This window comes from Saccopteryx bilineata, chromosome 3 (genome assembly GCF_036850765.1).
Source record: "Saccopteryx bilineata isolate mSacBil1 chromosome 3, mSacBil1_pri_phased_curated, whole genome shotgun sequence".
NCBI lineage: Eukaryota > Metazoa > Chordata > Mammalia > Chiroptera > Emballonuridae > Saccopteryx > Saccopteryx bilineata.
The window spans coordinates 310,521,628-310,543,313 of NC_089492.1; the positions used below are offsets into that span (position 1 = coordinate 310,521,628).

Below are 21,686 nucleotides of genomic sequence, written 5' to 3' on the forward strand. Positions count from 1 at the left end.
TCAGAGAAGACTTTGCGGCATCTTAGTTGTTCACCGATTGCTTTCTCATATGTGCCTTGACTAGGGGGTTACAGTAGAGCGAGTGACCCCTTGCTCAAGCCAGAGACCTTTCGGCTCAAGCTAGTGACCATGGGGTCATGTCTATGATCCCATGCTCAAGCCAATGACCCCGCCCTCAAGCCAGATGAGCCCACGCTCAAGCCGGCGACCTTGGGGTTTCGAACCTGGATCCTCTGCATCCCAGTTGGATGTTCTCTGACCCCACCGTCTGGTCAGGCCAAAAAGTTTTATCATAAGTTTGGAGGTGGAACTTGACCTAAACACACAGTTTAAAATTACCTATACCCTTTTCAAAAGAGTGCACCACAGAAATATTAAAGTCTTGGATGCCAGCCAGGCTGCTCCAGTCCTCACTAGAGCTCCTCAGAATATACAATATATGTTCCTGTGACATTATTAAAAATCTAAAAAAACCCCCAATACACAACACATCTGACCCCCAGGGTTTCAGATGCTTCAACCAAGGGTCAAATCCACAACCTTGGCATAACGGGATGACACTCTAAATAACTGGGTTACCCAGCCAGGGCTTCATCTAACCATTTCTCCCCGGGAAATGCTTAAACCAGCCTCCAGCTGAATGAACTAGAACTACATTTCCCACATGTCTCTGGGATGGAACTACACTTCCCATAAGCCTCTACTTCCGCAGGTTCTGTGCCCTTCAGCCAAGGGGGTAGATCATTGCGTGTTTGCTACCCCCATCCCCCTAAGCCAATTCTCTGTACCTGCATAATGGTCAGTCCCCACGCAGTCATGGTCCGGGTAGTCCCTCCATCCCATACCTTCTATGCCTCTTCGAGCAATGAATCTGCCTCAGTTTCTCCAATGACACCCCCGCAGCACCCCTCCTCCCCCGGGGTCCCTTACGAGGGCTGTGCACTGAGGAGTTTGTGAGCCGCCTGTCCTGCGTGTGCGGAGAAGCCACGCTGCGCATTTTGGACCCCTGGGGCTCTTGGATCCCTGCTGGAAGGCAGAGACGGGTGGGTCGTGGTGCCTGAGTCGCCTCCGCGGTGTGTTGTGAGGCTGCGACTGGGATGCGCGGAGCCGGGCGGGGGGGACGCTTCATAGACGCTCACAGATGCTCACAGACCACTGAGACGTCGGCGCGCAGGGTGGGAGTCCGTGCTTCCGATGTGTCTGCGGCTCAGGGTGCTGTAGGGTGCGGTGTGACCCCCGAGTCGGCGGCGGCCTGGCACGTGATGTGTGCGTCCTTGTCTGTTTTGTCTGTGTCCCTGACGGACCGAGTTCCAGTCCCCACTCTGCACTTCCTGGCTGTGTGCCTTGGGGCAGGAGACGGTATCTCGCTGTTGCCTCAGTTTCCTCATCTGTACGATGGGGTGATAAAAGTACCTGTCTCAGAGGGCTGCTATGAGGATTAAAAGGTAATATGTGTAAAGCGCAGAGAACAATGTTTAGCACAGAGTAAATGTTCAAAAGAATAAATCTATAAAATAAACTATGATTATGTACCTTTTGTGTGAGGCAAGCGTCTATGGCTGTGTAATGACTGTAACCTCATAGGAGATGTGGGTGTTTGTGGTGTGTATGTCCGTGTGTATCTTTGCCTGTGTTTTACATCTTGCTAAGTGTTGTGTGTGTCTTTGTGTGATGTGTGACTGTGGTGGGGTAATGTGTCTTTTGTAACCTTGTATGAAATGAGTGTATATTTGTGAAGTATTTGATGTTTGTGCCTGTGCTGTTTCTGTATGTGTATTTGTATGTTTTATGTGGTCTGTATCAGTGTGTGCTGTTTATATGTATTTTTATATGTGATTCGTGTAGTTTTGTATGTCTTTCTGATTCTTTGAATGTGTTATATGTGAGTCTATAACCATGTATGAGTTGTGCCTTCCCTTGTGTTTCTGTGTATGTGATGTGTGTCTGTGTATTCAGGTAAGTGAAACGTGGGTCTGTGTGAGAGATGTGTATCATTTATATACCTGTTTCTGTATGTGTATGTTGCATGTGTTTATTCATGTATGTTATATGCTTGTCTCAATGTATCTGCTGTATGTCTGTGAATATTTGTGCATGGGATACATGTCTATGTTAGTGTATGTCATGTGTTTATATGTCTATGAAAGTGACACCTGTATTTGTGTAATGTGCGGTTTGTGTGTATCTGCGATGTGATGCTGTGTCTGTGGGTGTTCTTTGTTGCCTATTTGTCTGTGGAATGTCTGTGTTTGTGAATATGTGCTTTGGTATGTCACTGTGGTGTCCGCGTGGATCTTTGTCTGTGGCATGTGTGGGTCTTTGTGAGGCTTTGCCATTCCTGTGTGGCTGGGTGCATCTGTGCTGGGGGGCTGGCCTGCTTGTGTTCCCAGTGCAGCCCATCGTCCTTACGTCTTTGTATATGACGTGTACGTGTCCCCGTCTGCCGATGGCTGTCCACCTTTGTATGTGATGTGCTTGTCTATGAGGGTTTCTGCGATATGTGTCAGCCATGTGTGGGCTGCATATGCCTGCCTGCCATCTGCATCTTGGCGTGGAGCACACGTGTCCATGCTGGTGGCATGCCACAGTGGTGTACGGACAGGCACAGTGGGCCCTGCACGCCCCCCCAGGGGTCTTCTGGTCCCTGTCTGTCCCTCCACCTCCCCTCTCTCCTAGCAGCCAATGCTACTGGGGAGCTAGTTGCCATGACGACGCTGCATCCTCCCTCCATCCTCCCTCCTCGCACCCTTCCTCTGACAGGCGCTCTGCTCCCCCAATCCTGGCTGCCCTCGGAGGCGGGGCCCTCATCTCCCCCCTCCCATCCTATATTCTCCCCCCCACCCCAGCAACCCTGGCTCCCCAGCTCCTTTCCTCCGTCCTCCTCTTCATCCCTTCATCTGTCTGTCCCTTCAAAGAGGGGGAGGGGGGTACCTAAGCCAATAAACAGCCCCTCCCTCCCCCTGTCCTGTGTCTCCTGCCCCTCTCCTAGGCCGGGGGGAGGCCAGGGTCGCGCGGGTCCCCATGGCTGGGGGCTGAGGGCCCGCCCCCCCTCCTCCCCAGCCGCCACCACCTCCACCTCCCTTCCATCATCGACAAGATGCCTGCCCCTGGCGCCTTCATCTTCCTCGCGGCCGTCTCTGCCTCCGGCTGCCTGGCGTCCCCGGCCCACCCCGGTGAGTCTGTCCAGCCATCCAGCTGCTCAGAGACCCCCCACCCCCACCCCAACCTGCAAAAGGGTCTCTCCGCAGGGCTCTGGCTTCATCACCTGTGTGCATGTCTTCCCGCAGCCAAGCCGGGGCCTGGGGCACCGCGGAAACGGAGCTTCTGTCAGCAGGGCCTGTGGGAGGAAGGCTGGAGTGGGGAGGGGGTCCATTTGGGCAACATGTGTGTGTGCACGTATGTGTGTCTTCAGGTGTGTGCAGTGAGCCGGGGAAGGACAGGGCCTCAGGGAGAACTGGGGGCTGAGAGGAAGAATACTATTTCTAAAGCAGACACAGCACAGGAGGCTGTCTCTAGCTTTGGGGAGACCCAGGGCTTGGGGGGCCCCTTCTCAGGGGCTTGGGCTAGGGATAGAGGATATGTGTGCTGTCCAACTGTTCTTAAAAGAGACATGCCTCAACCCCACGAACTATGGGGTTCCAGCATAGAGCAAAAATCTTCTCCCAGCCTGCAGCTGGGGGCTCAGCCTCTTCCCCTAACAGGGGGTAATGATGCTGTCAGTGGGAGTGGACGGTGAATTCTGGGAGCTCCAGGCTCCACTATTACTTCTCCTTTTCTCAGTCCTCATTGGAATTCTTCCAAACCTGGGGTGATGTGATGGGGGGTCCCAGCTTGGGGCGAGAGGAGGGACCCCACCCCCAATCACCTGAGAAGGCGCCAAACTACAACTCCCACAATGCGCTGGGCCATCCGGCTTCTCTGCCAAGGGGCCACTGGTTGCAGAGCATCATGGGAATTGTAGTCAAGACTGGGCTGAATGGGAGGGGCATGGAGTCTGGGAGCTAGGGGCTTGAAGTGGGGATGCCAGCCCACCCATTGCCCACAGATGGATTCGCCTTGGGCCGGGCCCCTCTGGCTCCTCCCTACGCCGTGGTCCTCATTTCCTGCTCGGGTCTATTGGCCTTCATCTTCCTCCTCCTCACCTGTCTGTGCTGCAAACGGGGCGATGTTGGCTTCAAGGTGAGGTGCATGAGAGGCTTCAAAGTGGGGAGGCAAACTTCAGCAAGGCCTTTCCCCCAACCCAGGTGGCTGGTCAGGGAGAGTGGCAGTCAGTCTGAGAGTCCCTTTGGTCCTGCAGTTATGGCAAGATTGGGAGTCTTGGGATGGAATTTGGACTGGGACTGGAGACAGTTGTGAGAGAGATGGGGAGACATACTTACAAGAAGTATAATGGCATGTCTCAGTCCTGTGTTCTCCCCTCTTCACCTCTCCCGGCCCCAGGAGTTTGAGAACCCTGAAGGGGAGGATTGCTCCGGGGAGTATACTCCCCCTGCTGAGGAGACCTCCTCCTCGCAGTCGCTGCCTGATGTCTACATTCTCCCGCTGGCTGAGGTTTCCCTGCCGATGCCTGCCCCACAGCCGTCACACTCAGGTACTGCCCTGCTTCCTGTCTAGGATCCCATAGTCTTGTGAGTCTTCTGTTAGGGGCCAGGTTGTTGAGGCCCCAGGCAGCCAAGGGGAAAAGTACAGGTGGGAGCCTGAGAATCTTGACCCTAGAGGGAGTCAGAGATTATTTGGGTAGAAGCCATTGCTTTATCCAAGATCAGATTTGGGGATTCTTGTTGGGTAATCAATAATGAGGGCAGCCTAGAGCTCAATCTCAGAGGCAACCAATAGCAGGCAGAAGTCATGGCACAGGATCTTGGGATGCCAAAGGAAAGGACAGATTGGATACTGCAATCTGTGGGCAGCCAATAAGGAGGCTAAGGTCCCATCATTGGAATGTTGGGGGCAGCCAATGAAGAAAGACATTGATGTCTGCTTTGACCCCCAGTCCCCGCAGGGTTGGGCAGTATCATTGGCACTTGGGAGGGGAGAAAGACTCAGGAGCCTCCCCTTTTTGCCTTCCCAGACATGACCACTCCCCTGGGCCTTAGCCGCCAGCACCTCAGCTACCTACAAGAGATTGGGAGTGGCTGGTTTGGGAAGGTGAGTGGGCTGGAGGTGGGAGGCAGGGCATCCATACAATCAGGGGTTGTATTCCTCTTGTGTCCATACCCCCCCCCCGCCCCTGTGCTCCTGCCACTTCTCATCTGCTCCCCGCCTCCTCCCCCTGACCCCTCAGCCCACCTATCACCCTCACCTCTGCCCACCTCTCACCCACTGCCACCCCTCCCATCTCCCCACATCTGTCCATCAGCACCTCCCTCCTCACTCCATTGATCACTCCGTCTCGCCACCTGGCTCTCCACGCGTCCGTCTGTCCATCCTTCCATCCGTCCCTGCATCCATCGGATTCTGGGCCTGTGAGTCTCTCACCCCACGTATGGTCGGGGACAGGGTGGTGGCATATAAGGGGAGAGAATGGAAAGAGGAGGAATTCGGAAGTCTGCCATGGGGTGGAGGTCCCAGGGGAGGGGACTGGAGAAACCACACGTGCTAACTTCTGGTCCCCTTGACCAGGTGATCCTGGGGGAGATTTTCTCAGACTACACCCCAGCCCAGGTGGTGGTGAAGGAGCTCCGAGCCAGCGCAGGGCCCCTGGAGCAGCGCAAGTTCATCTCAGAAGCACAGCCCTACAGGTAGGCTGGACATGGGCCCTGGAGGCCCAAATATCTGGGTTTGTGCCTCATGGAGGTCACCTTTACAAGTGAAAGGAGTATAGTGTGGGGTCAGTCCTGGGTTTGAATCCTGGATCTGCCTCTTCCAGGCTGTGCCACTTGATCAAAAGAGTTTCCCTCTCTGAGCCACAAGTTCTTTTTTGGGGACAGAGCCAGGTATATGAAAGGCAGTCTGAAGAGGGCAAGGGGAGGGCACAGAAGCAGAGGCCTCCACTCAGAACCTCAGTGTCTTTATCTGGGAAGTGAGCCTAGGAACCCTGAGGCTGTCAGGTAAAAGGCAGCTGAGAGGATGCAAGATTAGCCTGTGTTAAGCCCTTGGTACAGCCTCAGGCTTGTGTGTGGCTCAGAAAGGACAGGCTCAGATTCACAGACCAGGGCCCTGCGCAGGTGTCCAAATGGCTGCTGAGGAACTCCGTTCTGCTCCTCTGCTCCTCTGCCCCTCTGGACTAGGAGGACTGACAAGAAGGATCCTGTCCCTTCCCTGCTTGGTCTCCCCTCCACTTTAAGGGCTTCCAGATACACATTTACTAGAAAAGTGCCTTATGCTGTAGTTGGTTCCCTGTCATGAAAAGGGTATGTATATAGGACCCTTTGTCAGACAGTTTAAAGGTGGGGTTTACCCTGAGACCCAGACATTGGACTTTATCATTCCTTTGCTCTGAAACTTCCATGACTCCCTACTGCCCACAGGATAGAGTCCTGCTACTCTATACAGCCCCCAGGCCCTGCACAACTTGACCCGGTGCCCTTCCAGCCACTGGATGCCTGGCCCCAGCCCGCTCCTCACTAACCCTCCCACATAGTCTCTTTCTGCCTCAGGACCTTTGCTGGCCCTTATTGTTCCTTCTATAATATTACTCCTGGTTCGCCACCCCCAACTTCAGACCCTTCCCCTCCTCAGGTCTCAGCTCAGAGAGGCCATCCCTTACACACACACATACACACACATACGCACACACCGAAGGTAGGCCCTGGAATCCCCCATCACCCCAACTCGTGTTTTCTTCAAAACACATATTCAGTTTGTCCTTTTTTTCATCTGCTTATTTATTTGCCTGTCTCTGTTGACAACCTAGCCACACATGGCTATTTAAATTGATGTTAAATAAAATCAAATTAAAAATTCATTTCCTCAGTTAGTTTCCACATTTCAAGTGCTCAGTGACCACATATGGCCAATGGCACCCAGGTCAGACGACTCAGCTCTAGAGCATCTCCACCTTCACAGGAGGTTCTGCTGGAGAACGCAGGGCCCATACTGTCACCTGAACACAAGTGCCATCAGTCCTTAGTAGATGGAGCGAGCTGGAGACCCGAGACCAAATCCCAACTCTGCCACTGTCCCCAGCTGTGTTACCCTGGGCAAGTCACTTTGCCTCTCTGAGCCTGCCTTTTCTATGGATCAAATGGAGAACACATCCTACCTTGCAGGGTTGAGAGGATTTGGTGACAGAAGTGGCCACCCTTAGCTCAGATGCGTAGCTGCACAGTTAACCCAAGCATCCTTCCACATCTGCCATCCTAAACCTCCTGCACTGGGGGCTTCAGCCATTCTTCAAGCCCCAGCACATACCGGGTCCACGGCAGAAGCAGGGACGGGAGGCACTATTCTCCCTAGAGGAGAAGGTTGGAATGCAGCCCAGGGATGGCTAGGCCCCGGGCACTGGACCCTGCAGTGCAGTGACGACTGGTGGGAGCAGGGAAAATAACTAAGCATCTACCTTGAGCCAGGGCTGCAAGCCTAAAATGTTTTAATCTCCCCACTGACCCCAGGTCATGCAGCAAGGTAAAATCCTTCATTCCACACATTTTTATTGAACACCTACTGGCCTAAGGCACTGGGGACGGGGCTGCATGAACAAAAATCCCCAAAGCCTGTCTCAGCAGAGCTCCCTGCCTAGTGAGAGGGGCACCCCCAGTGATGGGCAACAAATGTGGAAGCTGAGGCCTGCGGGATGAGGAGGACTTCAGTGGGGGAGGGTGTGGTCCACAGAGAGAACTGTCAGTGCAAAGGCCTGACCTGTGCCTGCTCACCCCCGGTGAGAAGTCACATGGTGGGGTGTATGTGTGTGTGTGTGGCAGTGACAGAGCCAGGAAAGACTGAGGAACAGCCAGGTGGGAATGCGGGAGCCTCCGAGGGCTGTGAGCAAGAGGGCACAGGTCAGAGACAGATAGAAAGGGTGAGACTGGGGGCAGGGAGGCCGGGAGGAGGCTGAGAAGAGAAGCCAGGATGTGAGGAGGAGGCTTGAGCTGGGCCTGTAGGGAGAGGAGGGAATGGAGAATAGTCAGGGGGCAGGAAGGCTGGAAGGGGGGTGTCCAGCCCAGGAGCTGGGGGACAGTGGCAGTTCTGAGTCAGGAACACAAGGAAAGTGTGCATGTGTGATAGGGGAGAACTGAAATGAGGAAACAGAGTCAAGAGGTTGAAGCAACAGTCTGGTGGGGCTGGGTGGCTGGGGTGGGACAGGGCTGGGCTGGGCAGGGGGAAGGGGCTGTTTCCTGACCTGGCTGCCCCCCCACACACACCAGGAGCCTGCAGCACCCCAACGTCCTCCAGTGCCTCGGCGTCTGTGTGGAGACCCTGCCTTTTCTGCTGATTATGGAGTTCTGTCAACTGGTGAGGGTCTGCGGGGGAGGGCGGGCTGGGAGCTGGGGGCTGCCTGTGGTCCTTGGACTCTTTGGCAATAACGGCCTCGTCATCACAGCGACACCTGTGTGACACGTGTTAACAGTTCTTGAGGTCAGCACAAACTCCACAGGTGGTGCCCTTGAACTAAACAGCGAGGTTGTTCTGTTATTAGCCCCCTGAAGCTTAGAGGGGCTGCCCACGGGGTGCAGAGGCCGCCCACATCCCAGCCTCGGATTGGCTGGATGTGTGGATGCCCGGGAGGGGGTGGCGCTGCTGATCTGTCCTTCCTGCCCTTCCTCCAGGGGGACCTGAAGCGTTACCTCCGGGCCCAGCGGCCCCCAGAGGGCATGTCCCCTGAGCTGCCCCCTCGAGACCTACGGACCCTGCAGAGGATGGGCCTGGAGATCGCCCGGGGGCTGGCACACCTCCACTCCCACAACTACGTGCATAGGTGGGCGCTGGGGAGCCACGGGGAGGGAGGGGTCAGAAGAGGGGAGGAGTCACGGGGAGATAGAGGGGCCTTGGGAGATGGAGGAATGGGGTTAGGGAGGAGGAAGAGAGGAAAGGGAAGGCAGGCCGAATCTAGGCGAGGGGGTGAGCTGCCCCAGGCTGCTGCCTCCTCACCGGGTCCCCTCCCCGGCACCCAGCGACCTGGCCCTGCGCAACTGCCTGCTGACCTCTGACCTCACTGTGCGCATCGGAGATTATGGGCTGGCCCACAGCAACTACAAGGTGGGAGCTTCCTGCCTTCCGCTGGGGCCGAGGGTGGTGGGGGTGTCCCATCCGGCCTGACCCTGTCTGGCCTGCCCCTCCAGGAGGACTACTATCTGACCCCAGAGCGCTTGTGGATCCCGCTGCGCTGGGCGGCGCCAGAGCTCCTCGGGGAGCTGCATGGGACCTTCATGGTGGTGGACCAGAGCCGTGAGAGCAACATCTGGTGAGGGGGGCCCAGCAGGGCCAGGCAGGTGGAAGGTCACAGGATGTCACCTGGTTCCATGGATGGGGAAACTCAGGTCCAGAGGAGAGGCCTCCAGGGGAGTCAGGATGGGGTCTGACCTTTCTCTGCCCTCTGCTCCCTACAGGTCCCTGGGGGTGACTCTGTGGGAGCTGTTTGAGTTTGGGGCCCAGCCCTACCGCCATCTGTCTGACGAGGAGGTCCTTGCCTTTGTCGTCCGCCAGCAGCATGTCAAGCTGGCCCGACCCAGGCTCAAGCTGCCCTATGCGGACTACTGGTGAGGGCAGGGCCCATGCCAGACCTCCAGCCTTCCACACCCCTCCCAGGATGGCCCCAGGATTCCCCGCCTCCTTGCACACACCGCACCGCAGCCTCATTTACCACTCGCTGCCACCCCTAGAGGGGTGCAGGGGTGTCCCCAACCCTCTGCCAGCATCTGCTACTGGGACATGGTGTGGCAGAGCTGGTGTTTGAACCCACGTTTCTTCAGCCCTAGAATACTCCTGCTGCTTGCGTTTCTGATTTCAGAACTCACAGCCCAAACAGAAAGCCTGTCTTAGCCATCAGTCCTCACACTGGCCTCACTGCCCCCTCTGCCTCTAGGTCCCTGTCCTTCTGTCTCTGGGCCCCTGCCCCTCTTCCTTTGGGTCTCTGCCCACCCCAGTGCCCACCCCCCAGGACTCTGATCCACTCTGGCCTCGTCCTTCTCCCCCAGGTACGATATCCTGCAGTCCTGCTGGCGGCCGCCTGCCCAGCGCCCCTCAGCCTCTGATCTCCAACTGCAGCTCACCTACCTGCTCTCTGAGAGGCCCCCACGGCCCCCACCACCCCCACCCCCACCCCGTGACGGTCCCTTCCCCTGGCCCTGGCCCGCGACCCATAGTGCACCCCGCCCAGGGACCCTGTCCTCACCATTCCCCCTTTTGGATGGCTTCCCGGGGGCTGACCCTGATGACGTGCTCACAGTCACTGAGAGCAGCCGTGGCCTCAACCTTGAGTGCCTGTGGGAGAAGGCACGGCGGGGAGCCGGCCGGGGTGGGGGGGCGCCGCCTTGGCAGCCGGCATCTGCACCCCCGGCCCCCCATGCCAACCCCTCCAACCCTTTCTACGAGGCACTTTCCACGCCCAGTGTGCTGCCGGTCATTAGTGCCCGCAGCCCCTCTGTGAGCAGCGAGTATTACATCCGCCTGGAGGAGCATGGCTCCCCACCCGAGCCCCTCTTCCCCAATGACTGGGACCCCCTGGACCCAGGAGTGCCTGCCCCCCAGGCTCCCCAGGCCCCTTCCGAGGTCCCCCAGCTGGTGTCCGAGACCTGGGCCTCCCCCCTCTTCCCTGCGCCCCGGCCCTTCCCGGCCCAGTCCTCAGGCTCAGGCAGTTTCCTCCTGAGTGGCTGGGACCCCGAGGGCCGGGGTGCTGGGGAGACCCTGGCAGGAGACCCTGCCGAGGTGCTGGGGGAGCGGGGGGCCGCATGGGCCGAAGAGGAAGAGGAGGAAGAGGAGGGCAGCTCCCCAGGAGAGGACAGCAGCAGCCTTGGGGGTGGCCCCAGCCGCCGGGGCCCCCTACCCTGTCCCCTGTGCAGCCGCGAGGGGGCCTGCTCTTGCTTGCCCCTGGAGCGGGGGGATGCAGTCGCTGGCTGGGGGGGCCACCCTGCTCTTGGCTGTCCCCATCCCCCAGAGGACGACTCATCCCTGCGGGCAGAGCGGGGGTCCCTAGCCGACCTGCCCCTGGCCCCCCCCTCCTCGGCCCCCCCCGAGTTTCTGGACCCCCTCATGGGGGCGGCGGCGCCCCAGTACCCCGGGCGGGGGCCACCTCCCGCTCCCCCCCCCCCGCCGCCACCTCCCCGGGCCCCCACGGACCCCGCCGTGTCCCCAGACCCCCCTTCAGCCATGGCCAGTCCCGGCTCAGGCCTGTCATCTCCGGGCCCCAAGCCGGGGGACAGTGGCTACGAGACCGAGACCCCTTTTTCCCCCGAGGGAGCCTTCCCAGGTGGGGGGGCGGCCGAAGAGGAAGGGGTCCCTCGGCCACGGGCTCCCCCCGAGCCCCCCGACCCGGGAGCGCCCCGGCCGCCCCCAGACCCGGGTCCCCTCTCACTTCCGGGGACCTGGGAGAAGCCAACCTTTGTAGTTCAAGTGAGCACCGAGCAGCTGCTGATGTCCCTTCGAGAGGATGTGAAAAGGAACCTCCTGGGGGAGAAGGCAACAAACCCCCAAGAGATGGGGCCCAGGAAGGCAGGGAGAGGCCCTGGGAACAGAGAGAAAGTCCCAGGCCCGAGCAGGGACCCCACAGTCCTGGGCAACGAGAAGAAAGCTGCAAGCCCGAACGAGGACCTGAGCCCCCCTGTGAACGGGGTGACAGTGTTGGAGAACGGGGAGCAGACAGCCCCCGGCATCGAGGAGAAGGTGGCAGAGAATGGGGACCCGGGGTTTCTGGAGAAAGAAGAGAAAGTACTGGAGAATGGGGAGCTGACACCCCCAAGGAGGGAGAAGGCAGTGTTGGAGAATGGGGAGCTGAGGTCCCCAGAGAGAGAAGAGACAGTGCTGGTGAATGGGGGACTGACCTCCCCAAAGATGGAGGAGACATTGTCAGAGAATGGGGGCTTGAGACCCCCCAGGAACACAGAGAGGCTGCCAGAGACTGGGCCTTGGAGAGCCCCAGGGCCCTGGCAGAAGATGCTCGAGAGTGGGGGTCCAACCCCCATGATCGGGGAGCCAGTCCCAGAGACCTTGCCGGAGAGAGCCCCCATACCCAGCGCAGTGGCCTTGCCCCAGAACGGCGGGGAGACAGCCCCTGGCCCCATTGGCCAAGCCCCCAGGAGCGAGGGGCTGGAACTGGGGACCAAGAGGAGAGCCCCCGAGATTGGGGGGGCATCGAGAGCCCCCGGGGCTGGGAAGCTGGACCTCGGGAGTGGGGGCCGAGCCCCAGTGGGCATGGGGATGGCCCCCGGAGGCGGCCCCGCAAGCGGCGTGGACGCAAAGGCCGGATGGGTAGACAGCACGAGGCCGCAGCCGCCTCCACCTCTGCCGCAGGAAGCACAGCTGAGGAGGCCGGAGCCAGCGCTCCAGAGAGCCAGGCCAGAGGTGGCCCCAGAGGGAGAGCCCGGGGCCCCAGACAGCAGGGCCGACGGAGACCTGGCACCCAGCGGAGACGGGGACCCCCCCAAACCCGAGAGGAAGGGCCCCGAGATGCCACGATTGTTCTTGGATCTGGGACCCCCTCAGGGGAACAGCGAGCAGATCAAAGGTGAGGACGCTGCTGGGAACATAGGAGCGAGTGAGGTTGGGGACCCAGGGAGCATGGTTGAGGATCTGAGACTACTGGGTAGCAGACAGGGCAGGCTGGCGGTGACAGTGCAGACATGGAGCCACAATGCCTGGCTCAAATCCCTAGCTCTGTGACCTTGGATAAATGACCTTACCTCTCTGTGCCTCAGTTTTCCCATCTACCCAAAAAATGGATGATAAGGATAGCACCTGCCTAATAGGGCTATTGTAAGGGCTAAATGAGATAAGACTTTCAGTGCCTGGCACTCTGAAGCTCCTGCTTTTACTACTGCGATTCATAGACCAGGTGTCTGAGATTCATATGTCCATGGCGGCCAGGCGCTACTGAGGGATGAATGAGGTCAGCTGGGAGAGATGGGGAACTGTTGGGGAGGAAATGCAGCCACCTCTCAGTTCCATTCAGGAATGCCCACACGGGACTGCCAAATCTGCTGCTTTTCCCTTTTAAACCAGAGTTCTGGGTGTTTAAGGCTGAAACCAATTCACCCGAAGCTTATCTACAGGCTGGGCTGCCAGTGTGGGACCTCTGGTTTCAACTTTCCAACAAGCTGAGGCATCTATCAGGTGTTCCAGGCCCTGAGCTGCCCAAGGCTGGGACCTGCAGAGTCTCAGGCCCTGCCCCACCCTGCCTCCATGGTATTGGTGACCTGGGAGCTGTAGAAAGACCTTTTCTGGAAATTAAATTTGGATAGAAACACAGGAAGTGTTTTGTCACAGAGGGTGTGAGTTAAGAGAAGATAAATGAAGAATACAGATAAATTGAGTTAGAAAAGGAAGTTCCAGGCAGAAGGAACAGCCTATGCAAAGGCTCAGAGGTGAAAGGAATGGGGAGGTGGTCCATGTGGTTGGATGGAAATCAAACCCCTATTTAGATGTAGTCATAGGGACTGGTTCCACTAGAATCGCCCATAGGCCTGATTTTACCAGAGAGGAGCCTGTGGCTCAGGAGGGAAGAAAGGTCAGGAAGAGGTCTGAACAGCAAACATTCCTTCCTCAAAGCCCATGGTATTAGAACACTACACTTCCCTGAGGCTTGTGGGGAGTCTGCAACCAGCTGTGTCAGAAAAACCCTGGGGCAGCATGAAAATGTGAGGGGATGAGCAGGGGGTGATCCTTCAAGACCCCACTCAAATTTCTCCTGCCCTGGGAAAGTCTTCCTGATTTCTAAAGGCTGTCATCCTGTACTCCCTCTGGGTACCCACAGCCCCTGATAGCTCCCTCCATATAGCATGCCGGGAAGCCTCAGTATGGAGGCGACTTCTGAGCAGACATGAAGGAAATGAGTCAGGTAGACACCAGGTAGACATCAGGTATAGGGCACTGAAATGGGCACTAACGTGGCATGTTCAGGGAATACCAAAGGCCAGTGAAGCTGGAGTAGAGTGAATGAGGGGAGGAGAGTGACCTGGTCCACATCCATCTTTCTCCCCGCCCCACGCTGACCCTCCTTTGATTGCCACAGGGCCTGGCACATAGTTCCCTTATGCATTCATCAAATGAGTGGCTGCTGTCCCTTTATCAGAAACAGAGGCATAGAGAGGTGATCTGCTTGCCCAGGGACACATAGCAAATGAGCAAATTGGGCCTGGGATTTAAAGCCAGGTTTCCTTCGCCAGAGACCTGAAGCCCTGTCCCTCCCAGCAGAATGAGATCAGGGAGTCTAGGGTAAGGGCCTACAGGTGATTAGATACCCCACTTTTGTCTGGTGATTGAGGGCCAGAGAGGAAAAATACCTTGGTCAACATCATATAGCAGGGATTAATTCATTCATTAATCCCACAAATATTGACTGAGTACTTTTATATGCTTGGGGCTTGGGGATGCAGCCAGAACAAGTAGGACTCAGTCTCTGTTCTATGGAAAAGCAAACATTAATCACATCGGCACAGAAATATACTTATATCCTAAGATAATCTGCTTGGAAGGCGAAGTGCTTGGTGTTATGGGTGTAGAGCTGGTGGTCTGGCCTGATGACCTCCTGGGAGATCTCTGAAGGTTTTGAAAGCCCAGCTATAGCTGGAGGATGAACAGGATTTGAGTTAGAAAAGGAAGTTCCATAGGGAACAGCCTATGCAAAGGCTCAGAGGTGAGAGGAATAGGGAGGCAGCCCCTGTGACTAGATGAAAGTCAAGCCAGAGTGTGGGGACAGGGCCTGGAGAGGTCAGTGGGCCAGGGCACTGAGGCCTGGTGGGCCGCGGGACAAGTTGGCATTGGGGAGGCAAGGGGAGGGTTAAGCACTGGGGTCAGGGTAAGATCTTTCCCACTCTGCCTAAAGAAAGGCCCAAGTGCACTCATGGGTTCAAAAGAAGGGCAACTGAGGCCCAGACTGGTCTGAGATAACCTGAGCTAGGTGGGAGGGCATGCCTCAGTTTCCCCAGAAGTAAGAGCTCACCGGGTTTCTCCTCTCGCAGCCAAGCTCTCGCGGCTCTCGCTGGCGCTGCCGCCGCTCACGCTCACCCCATTCCCGGGGCCGGGCCCACGGCGGCCCCCTTGGGAGGACGTGGACGGCGAGGCAGCTGGCGGGGAGGCCGGCGGGGTGGGGGCACCGGGGCCGGCGGAGGAGGACGGGGAGGACGAGGACGAGGAGGAGGACGAGGAGGCGGCGGCGGCAGCGGGGTCGCGGGGCCCCGGGACGTCGCGGGCAGCCCCGGTGCCGGTCGTGGTGAGCAGCACCGACGGGGACGCGGCCCGCCCGTTGCGGGGGCTGCTCAAGTCTCCGCGCGGGGCCGACGAGCCCGAGGAGAGCGAGCTGGAGAGGAAGCGCAAGATGGTCTCCTTCCACGGGGACGTGACCGTCTACCTCTTCGACCAGGTGCGCTGCTGCTGGGGGCGCAGGTGCCGGGGGGCGGGGCCTGGAGGAGAGCTGTACGGAGGATGGGAGCCCGACCTGGGGACAGACTAGGGGAGGAATGGCCCGAGATTGGAGGATGAGAAGACTTGAGTGTGAAGACGGGGCCTAATATTGGGGTGGGGCCATGAGTTGCTGAGCCCAGAGCTTGGGTGGGTCCTGAATTGAGGGTGGGGAGAGGCCTGAAGGGAGGCTGGGAAGAAAGTGTTTAAAGGATTGGGGCGTGGTGGCCTGGTCTGGGGGCGGAGCCTATCGAAGTTGGGGTTTGGGGTTTACACACCAGCGCTCCAATGGTAGAGGCTCAAAATGGATCTTGCCCACTAGAAGGCGGGCCTTGGAGATCCTGCAGGTAGGGTTTAAGAGATGCGGCTTGAAGTGTTAAGATGGTTCGGAGTGGGTTCAAAGTTGCGCTGAGCGAATGCGGGCGAGGCTTAGAGAAATGGGTTGAAGATTGTGTAACTAGCGCCGAGGACGGGGGTAGGGGGGAGCGGGTAGTGTTGAAGAGAAAAAGGGAGGACGGGGTGGTGCTTGTGGACTGGGGCTGTGTCTAAACGAACCCGAAGCGGGGCAAACGGGGCTGAAGTCCTGAGATGAGTGAGAGCAGGCGCTGGGGCCCGGGCCACTGAAACAAAAGGATGGGCCTTGGAGGGCTGGAGCGTGGCCACGTCGGAGGACAGGGGCTCAGAGGAGGGTCAGGAGGTACCCAAAATGAGGTAGGGGTTTGGAGGACCATAGCAGCAGATAGTTCTGGGGCCCAAATTTGCAGTCGAGATCTCAGAGGTAGCTAGGGGTTATAGAGACCGGAGATAGATGGTATTGGGTTCCCATGGAAGCCTCGTGTAAAGGAGCAAGAGAGAGAATTCCTGCGGTGGGCTGCTTAGGTGTGTGTGCGCGCGTGGGCTCCTCAGTCGGGGGAGGAGCCTCGGGCAGGGGTGGGTTTAAGACTGTCCTGAGGCTTCGAAGGCATATTAGAGAGATTAGGGGGTGCAGCCATCCCCAGAGCGTGAAATAGTAAACTGAGAAATATTAGCAAGATTTGTTGCTTGTTGGGATGCAGTACCGGTTCACCCTCTCTCGCCTTCCCTAATCTGCCTTCACAGGAGACGCCAACCAACGAGTTGAGCGTCCAGGGCCCCCCCGAGGGGGACATGGACCCTTCAACGCCGCCAGCGCCCCCGACGCCTCCCCACCCCGCCACCCCCGGAGATGGGTTTCCCAGCAACGACAGCGGCTTTGGTGAGGAATGGGGCGGGGCCTGAGGAGGGGGGCGGGGTCTTAGGGCGGGATCTGAGGTTTAGGAGTCTCCGGAAGTGTCTGAGGTCTGACCTCGTCCTCTTCTCTCCACCCTCACCCACCTTCCGCTAGGAGGCAGTTTCGAGTGGGCGGAGGATTTCCCCCTCCTCCCCCCGCCAGGCCCCCCCCTGTGCTTCTCCCGCTTCTCCGTCTCGCCTGCGCTGGAGACCCCGGGGCCCCCCACCCGGGCCCCCGACGCCAGGCCCGCAGGTACGGTGCTTCAGATCCTCAGCCTTGCTCCCACCTCTGCCTAGCTCTCTCTGTCCCCTTCTGTCTCCCTCCACATGCTTGTCCCCACCTCTGAATTTCCCTGCCTCCCTCTCCTCAGTCTCCTTCCTCCTCACCCTCTGTCAACACTGCTCATCACTGAGACCGCCCCCCCCCCCAACCCTGGAATCTGCTCAGAGCAGGTAGCGGCCATCGGACGGGCCTCCTTGAGCCTGTTTCCCCTTCTGTAAAGACCTCCGAGTCTCGCCCATCTTTGCCCCTGTCTCTGGGTCAGGCTTCTGCCTGGCACCTTCAGGATCCTCACCCAACCTCCCTTAGGGATTATGCATTGATCAGAGGCAGACAAGGAGAGAGGGCAGCCCCTGCTCAAAGCTGGCTAGTATGAACCTGAGCAGAGAACTGGCCTGGAAGTCCCACAGCAGTAACAATGGGAGCACTGCTCGTAGTAACAGCAAGCACTCACAGAGACCTTACCATGCACTTGCCGCAGCTGAATTCATTTCATCCACACTGTGATCCCGTGGGATGGATTCTAGTCTCATCACCATTTACAAAAGAGAAAACTCAGGAACGGAGGGGAATGAGGAGCCAGGATACAAAACCCAGCTGTCTGGCCTGAGTCCATACCTTCTTCAGTTGTCAGTGTTTGTCAAGTTCCTTTCTTGTGGTTCACATATGCAGTATCCCTAATCATCACCACCACCTTGGGAGAGGGGCATGTCACCCTTAGTTTTTGACCATTCCAAAGCTAATAAGGCCATTCTTGCAGAAAGGAGGGCACAGCCGTTTCTCAGGGCAGGACTGCAGCTAGAGAGGGATGAGACCCAGGCTCTCTGCTGCCTCCTGCTGCTGGTGCAGAGAACTCTGCTGGATGCGGGCTTGACCTGGGCCAGGGGTTCCTTGGGACAGAGCTGAGAAGATAGAGGGTACACCTGGACCTTTTCAGGGCAGGCTCCATTTCTGCTTTACCAAACTGTGCCTGACCTCAGCAGTTGGCCCAGCCATTTCTTGGATAAGTGATGTAAGGCGAGACGTGTTCCTTCTCTGTTCCTTAGTTTCCTCATCTGTAGAATGGGGATAACAGGCTTGAACTCATAAGATTATTGAAGGAATTGGTGGCTTAATCCTCTCCATGCACAAAGCGTGGAGACTGAGCCCGTCACGGTGAGTGGTCTCTAACTGGTAGCTGTTACTGTGCTTAAAGAACTGAGTGTTTATTGAGCATCGCTGTGTGCATGCTGTGCTGGGCGCTAGGATTTTGTGCTGACCAAGATCTGTGAGCCCTCCCCTCCTAGACACTGACCCCACAGTCATCTGAGAAAGCAGATGACAAGAGGAAAGGGCTTTGTTCCCTGGTGACCTGAAGGATTGAGTGTTGTTAGCTAGGTGAGAGGAAGGGGAGATTGAGCTAGCAGACTGAACAGCTTGCACAAAGGGCCTGAGGCAGGCGAGAGCTTGGCCAGCTTAAGGAACAGAAGGGAAGCAGTGTGTCTGGGGGGTGACAGCGAGTTGGGTGGGTGGACTGTGAAGGGAGTGAGGCAAGAGGGGAATGGGCTGACCATGTAAGGCTTGGGGGGTAGATGAAGGTGTGGAGACTTAATCCTGGGGAGCATTTGGGGGCCGTGGGAGGGCTGTGACAGAGGATGGGCCAACTCAGCCTTGGATGCAAGAAGACCCCCCCCCCTGCTGCCACATGGGGGCCATCTGGAGGTGGGTGAAGGGTGGGGTCACAGTCAGGAGGGAGGTGCAAGTACATGTGGAGTCAGGTGCTGGAGGGATGGGGCTGAGGGCTGTCTCTTCACTTGGTACATTCTCAGGTTTCACTCCAAATGTCACTTCCTCCCCCAGCCTTATCTGAGGCCCCCAGGAGGACAGGGTGGGGTGGGTTCCAGGGTGTGGGGACAGCAGCCAAGCGGTGAGTCAGGGCTGAGGCTGGCAGGGCCAGCAGTGAAGATGACTTCACCTTTAATCAGCAAGAAGGGAGAGGGAGGGCTGGATTTTTTGAAACCCCAAGTCCCTTCTCCCGGTCCACAGCTAGATCTGCTGCAGCCCGACTGGGAGACTATGGAGCCTGGTGGTGATGCAGGCCCGTGGCGTGAGGGCCAGGCAGGGCCCCTTGCTTCTCAGACCCCTGTGTCTCGCCCACTGAACAATTGTCCCCTAGATGCTGAGTGATGCCACATATCCCAGAGTCTCCCCACTCCTTTGAGAAGGACACAAAGGTCATGCTCCCCATTTAAAGAGAAGGAAACTAAGGCTCAGGGACATGGAGTGAGGTTACTCAGGAAAGAGGTGTAGGTAGAGAATGAGAGTGCCCGGTGTGTACCCCTTGGTGAGACCCTCCATCCCAGAGCCCTTTTTCCTCTGGGTATGTGGAATGGGCAGGGCTCGTTCCTTCCACTGGGAGAGGAGGGGTCATTGGAAAGGTTAGTGGGAGGGTGCTTTGTGGCAAGCCCTGTGCTGGGTGACCACAGGCCTGTCCTCCTTGAGCTTACATTCTAGAGGGGCAAGCAGACAGGAGGCTCTTCAGCAATGACTGGGATCATCCCAGAGGAGAAAACAACCATAGCACCGGTAATAGCATGACTGGGGGGCGAGGGATGAATCGATGGTGGCACCTGCTTGACTGAAAATGGCCTGGAAAGGCCTCTGAGGAGAGGCCATTGTGGCAGCGGCCTGAGTGCATAGAAGGGCTAAGGAAAGGGGGTTCTATGCAGCAGGGGCTGCCAGTGCAAAAGCCCTGGGGCAGAACTGTGCTTGGAGCCTAGAAGGAACAGCCAGGAGGCCATTGTTGCTGGAGCAGAGGGGGAGAGGGGCCGGTGAGGACAGAAAAGGAATCCAGTTGATTGTGGGAGCCCTGTGAAGCACAGTGAGTGAGCCAGAAGCTATTCGCCCTGTAATTGTGTCTCTCTCCACTCCCTCTGTTATCAGGCCCCGTGGAGAACTGACCCTCCGGAGACCTGACCCCCCTGTGCCCCCAGAAGAGGGGTTGAGAATAGAATCTTCTGTGGATGACGGAGCCACTGCCACCACCACAGACGCCGCCTCTGGGGAGGCCCCTGAGCCTGGGCCCTCCCCCTCCCCCACCATGTGCCAAATGGGAGGCCCAGGCCCCCTAACCCCTAGCCCCCCGGACAGCTCCCCACAGCCCCCCGACCCCCTCGGTGCCAAATGAGGCAGGAAGCCCCTCGTTCCTCCCTGGAAAGCCACATTTCCTGGAACTGAACTGAACTTTTTCGGGCCTGGAGCCCCTCGGCACAGCGGAGGCCACTCCTCACCCTCTCCCCGCCTCAGACAGGGGCCACAGGCTTCGGGGACCTGGACCCCCCATCTTGCGTCGCCCCTTCCCATCCCAGCCTGGTCCCTGGAGGGGCCTCTGGCTCAAACCTTCGCGTGGCATTTTCACATTATTTAAAAAAAAATACAAAAACAAAACTTTTTGGAGGAACATGGAGCCTGTGTGTGTTTTGAGAGGTCAAAGAGGTGAGGATGAGGGGAACAGGTGCTACTCGGGAAACATAGCCAACCTCACCACCCGGCCTGACAGAGGGGAACATGGAGGCCCAGGAGGGACGAAACACCCGCACAGCGGTGATGCCCAGCTGCTCTGCTTCTCTGAATCCCAGCTCCGCATCTGGGGTTTGCGTCACTGGCTTCAGCTGCAGCCTCCGCTCACGGTTCAAGAAATGACAGGCACTGGCAAGGATTGGGGAAGGTTATGACCACAGATGATGGTCAGAGCTGAGTTCCCACAAGCTGGCCTGTGGCAGTGGCCAGACGCTGTCCCAAGGCAGGGCGGTGAAGAGGTCACCCAGGAGTGACCTGCCAGAGCATACACTGGGTCAGGGCCACATCTCATACTCGGAATGGCACTGCCTGTTCCTCTAAGGTCACGATCTCTCTCCCTGCCCTCCATGGCTCTGCCTCAGTTGACCTATTTCTCCATGTGACCACCCACCTCCCTGACATCCTTGCCTCTTGGCTTCCCCCTAACTGCGTCACTCCATTGGCATTTCTCCCTTTGATGCTGTCCCTACAGCTCCTTGTCTCACTGGCCCCAGTTCTGGTTACCACCTGCCTTGGAATTTCCCCATGTCTCCATTTGTTTCTTTGTCACTCGGCCTCCTTTTCTGTCTAATGCTATTCCTATTTTTTCTGTTTCTCTGTCTCTATTCCTTTTTCTGTGTCTCCCTGTCACCTTGTGTCTCTGTTGTCTATCTGCCTTGTGTTTTTGTCTCCACTTTTTTTTTCTTGGTTCCTCCTCCTGACTCTTGACTGATTCAGCTTTTTTTTTTTTTTTTTTTTAATTCATTTTAGAGAGGAGAGAGAGAGACAGAATGGGAGAGAGAGAGAGGAGAGAGAGACAGAGGGAGAAGGTGGGGAGGAGCTGGAAGCATCAACTCCCATATGTGCCTTGACCAGGCAAGCCCAGGGTTTCGAACCGGCGACCTCAGCATTTCCAGGTCGACGCTTTATCCACTGCACCACCACAGGTCAGGCTGATTCTGCTTTCATCCTTGTCTTTCCCACTGACTGGGTCTGTCTCTGACCTCCTGGGTTCAGCCCGTTCCCCATCACCTTGGTACTAGATTCACTGGCACGTTTGAAGGCTGTAGTCTGGATGTGAGGGGAGAGAAGGGGCAGTGAGAGGGCACCCAGTTGCAATGCTGTGGAC

The 21,686-nt window shown here is 57.5% G+C and overlaps 1 protein-coding gene and 1 long non-coding RNA gene across 2 annotated transcripts; one reads left to right on the forward strand and one right to left on the reverse strand.

The window, feature by feature from the left end:
- Positions 1 to 1,339: 1,339 nt before the first annotated feature.
- LOC136332213 (uncharacterized) lies at positions 1,340 to 5,444 on the reverse strand. Its single transcript, XR_010730605.1, has 4 exons — positions 5,400 to 5,444; positions 4,143 to 4,248; positions 3,266 to 3,337; positions 1,340 to 1,388 (listed from the first exon to the last, which is right to left on the reverse strand). It is a non-coding gene; the product is annotated as an uncharacterized lncRNA (long non-coding RNA).
- On the forward strand, positions 1,364 to 20,090 carry LMTK3 (lemur tyrosine kinase 3). The gene is made up of 16 exons (XM_066271641.1): positions 1,364 to 1,445; positions 3,061 to 3,173; positions 4,046 to 4,179; positions 4,441 to 4,591; positions 5,072 to 5,148; positions 5,623 to 5,741; positions 8,307 to 8,394; positions 8,709 to 8,857; positions 9,054 to 9,138; positions 9,222 to 9,343; positions 9,489 to 9,638; positions 10,077 to 12,601; positions 15,054 to 15,454; positions 16,591 to 16,726; positions 16,856 to 16,993; positions 19,943 to 20,090. Exons 1-16 carry the CDS (start codon positions 1,432 to 1,434, stop codon positions 19,957 to 19,959), a joined length of 4,419 nt encoding a protein of 1,472 aa, XP_066127738.1. The 5' UTR covers positions 1,364 to 1,431; the 3' UTR covers positions 19,960 to 20,090.
- Positions 20,091 to 21,686: the final 1,596 nt, after the last annotated feature.

What these genes read in the sequence shown, in the direction of transcription:
- LMTK3 (XM_066271641.1), top strand. An exon ending in GGGGCGATGTTGGCTTCAAG is followed by an intron (nt 4,180 to 4,440) that starts GTGAGGTGCATG and finishes TCCCGGCCCCAG; the next exon opens with GAGTTTGAGAACCCTGAAGG. An exon ending in CCCACAGCCGTCACACTCAG is followed by an intron (nt 4,592 to 5,071) that starts GTACTGCCCTGC and finishes TTGCCTTCCCAG; the next exon opens with ACATGACCACTCCCCTGGGC.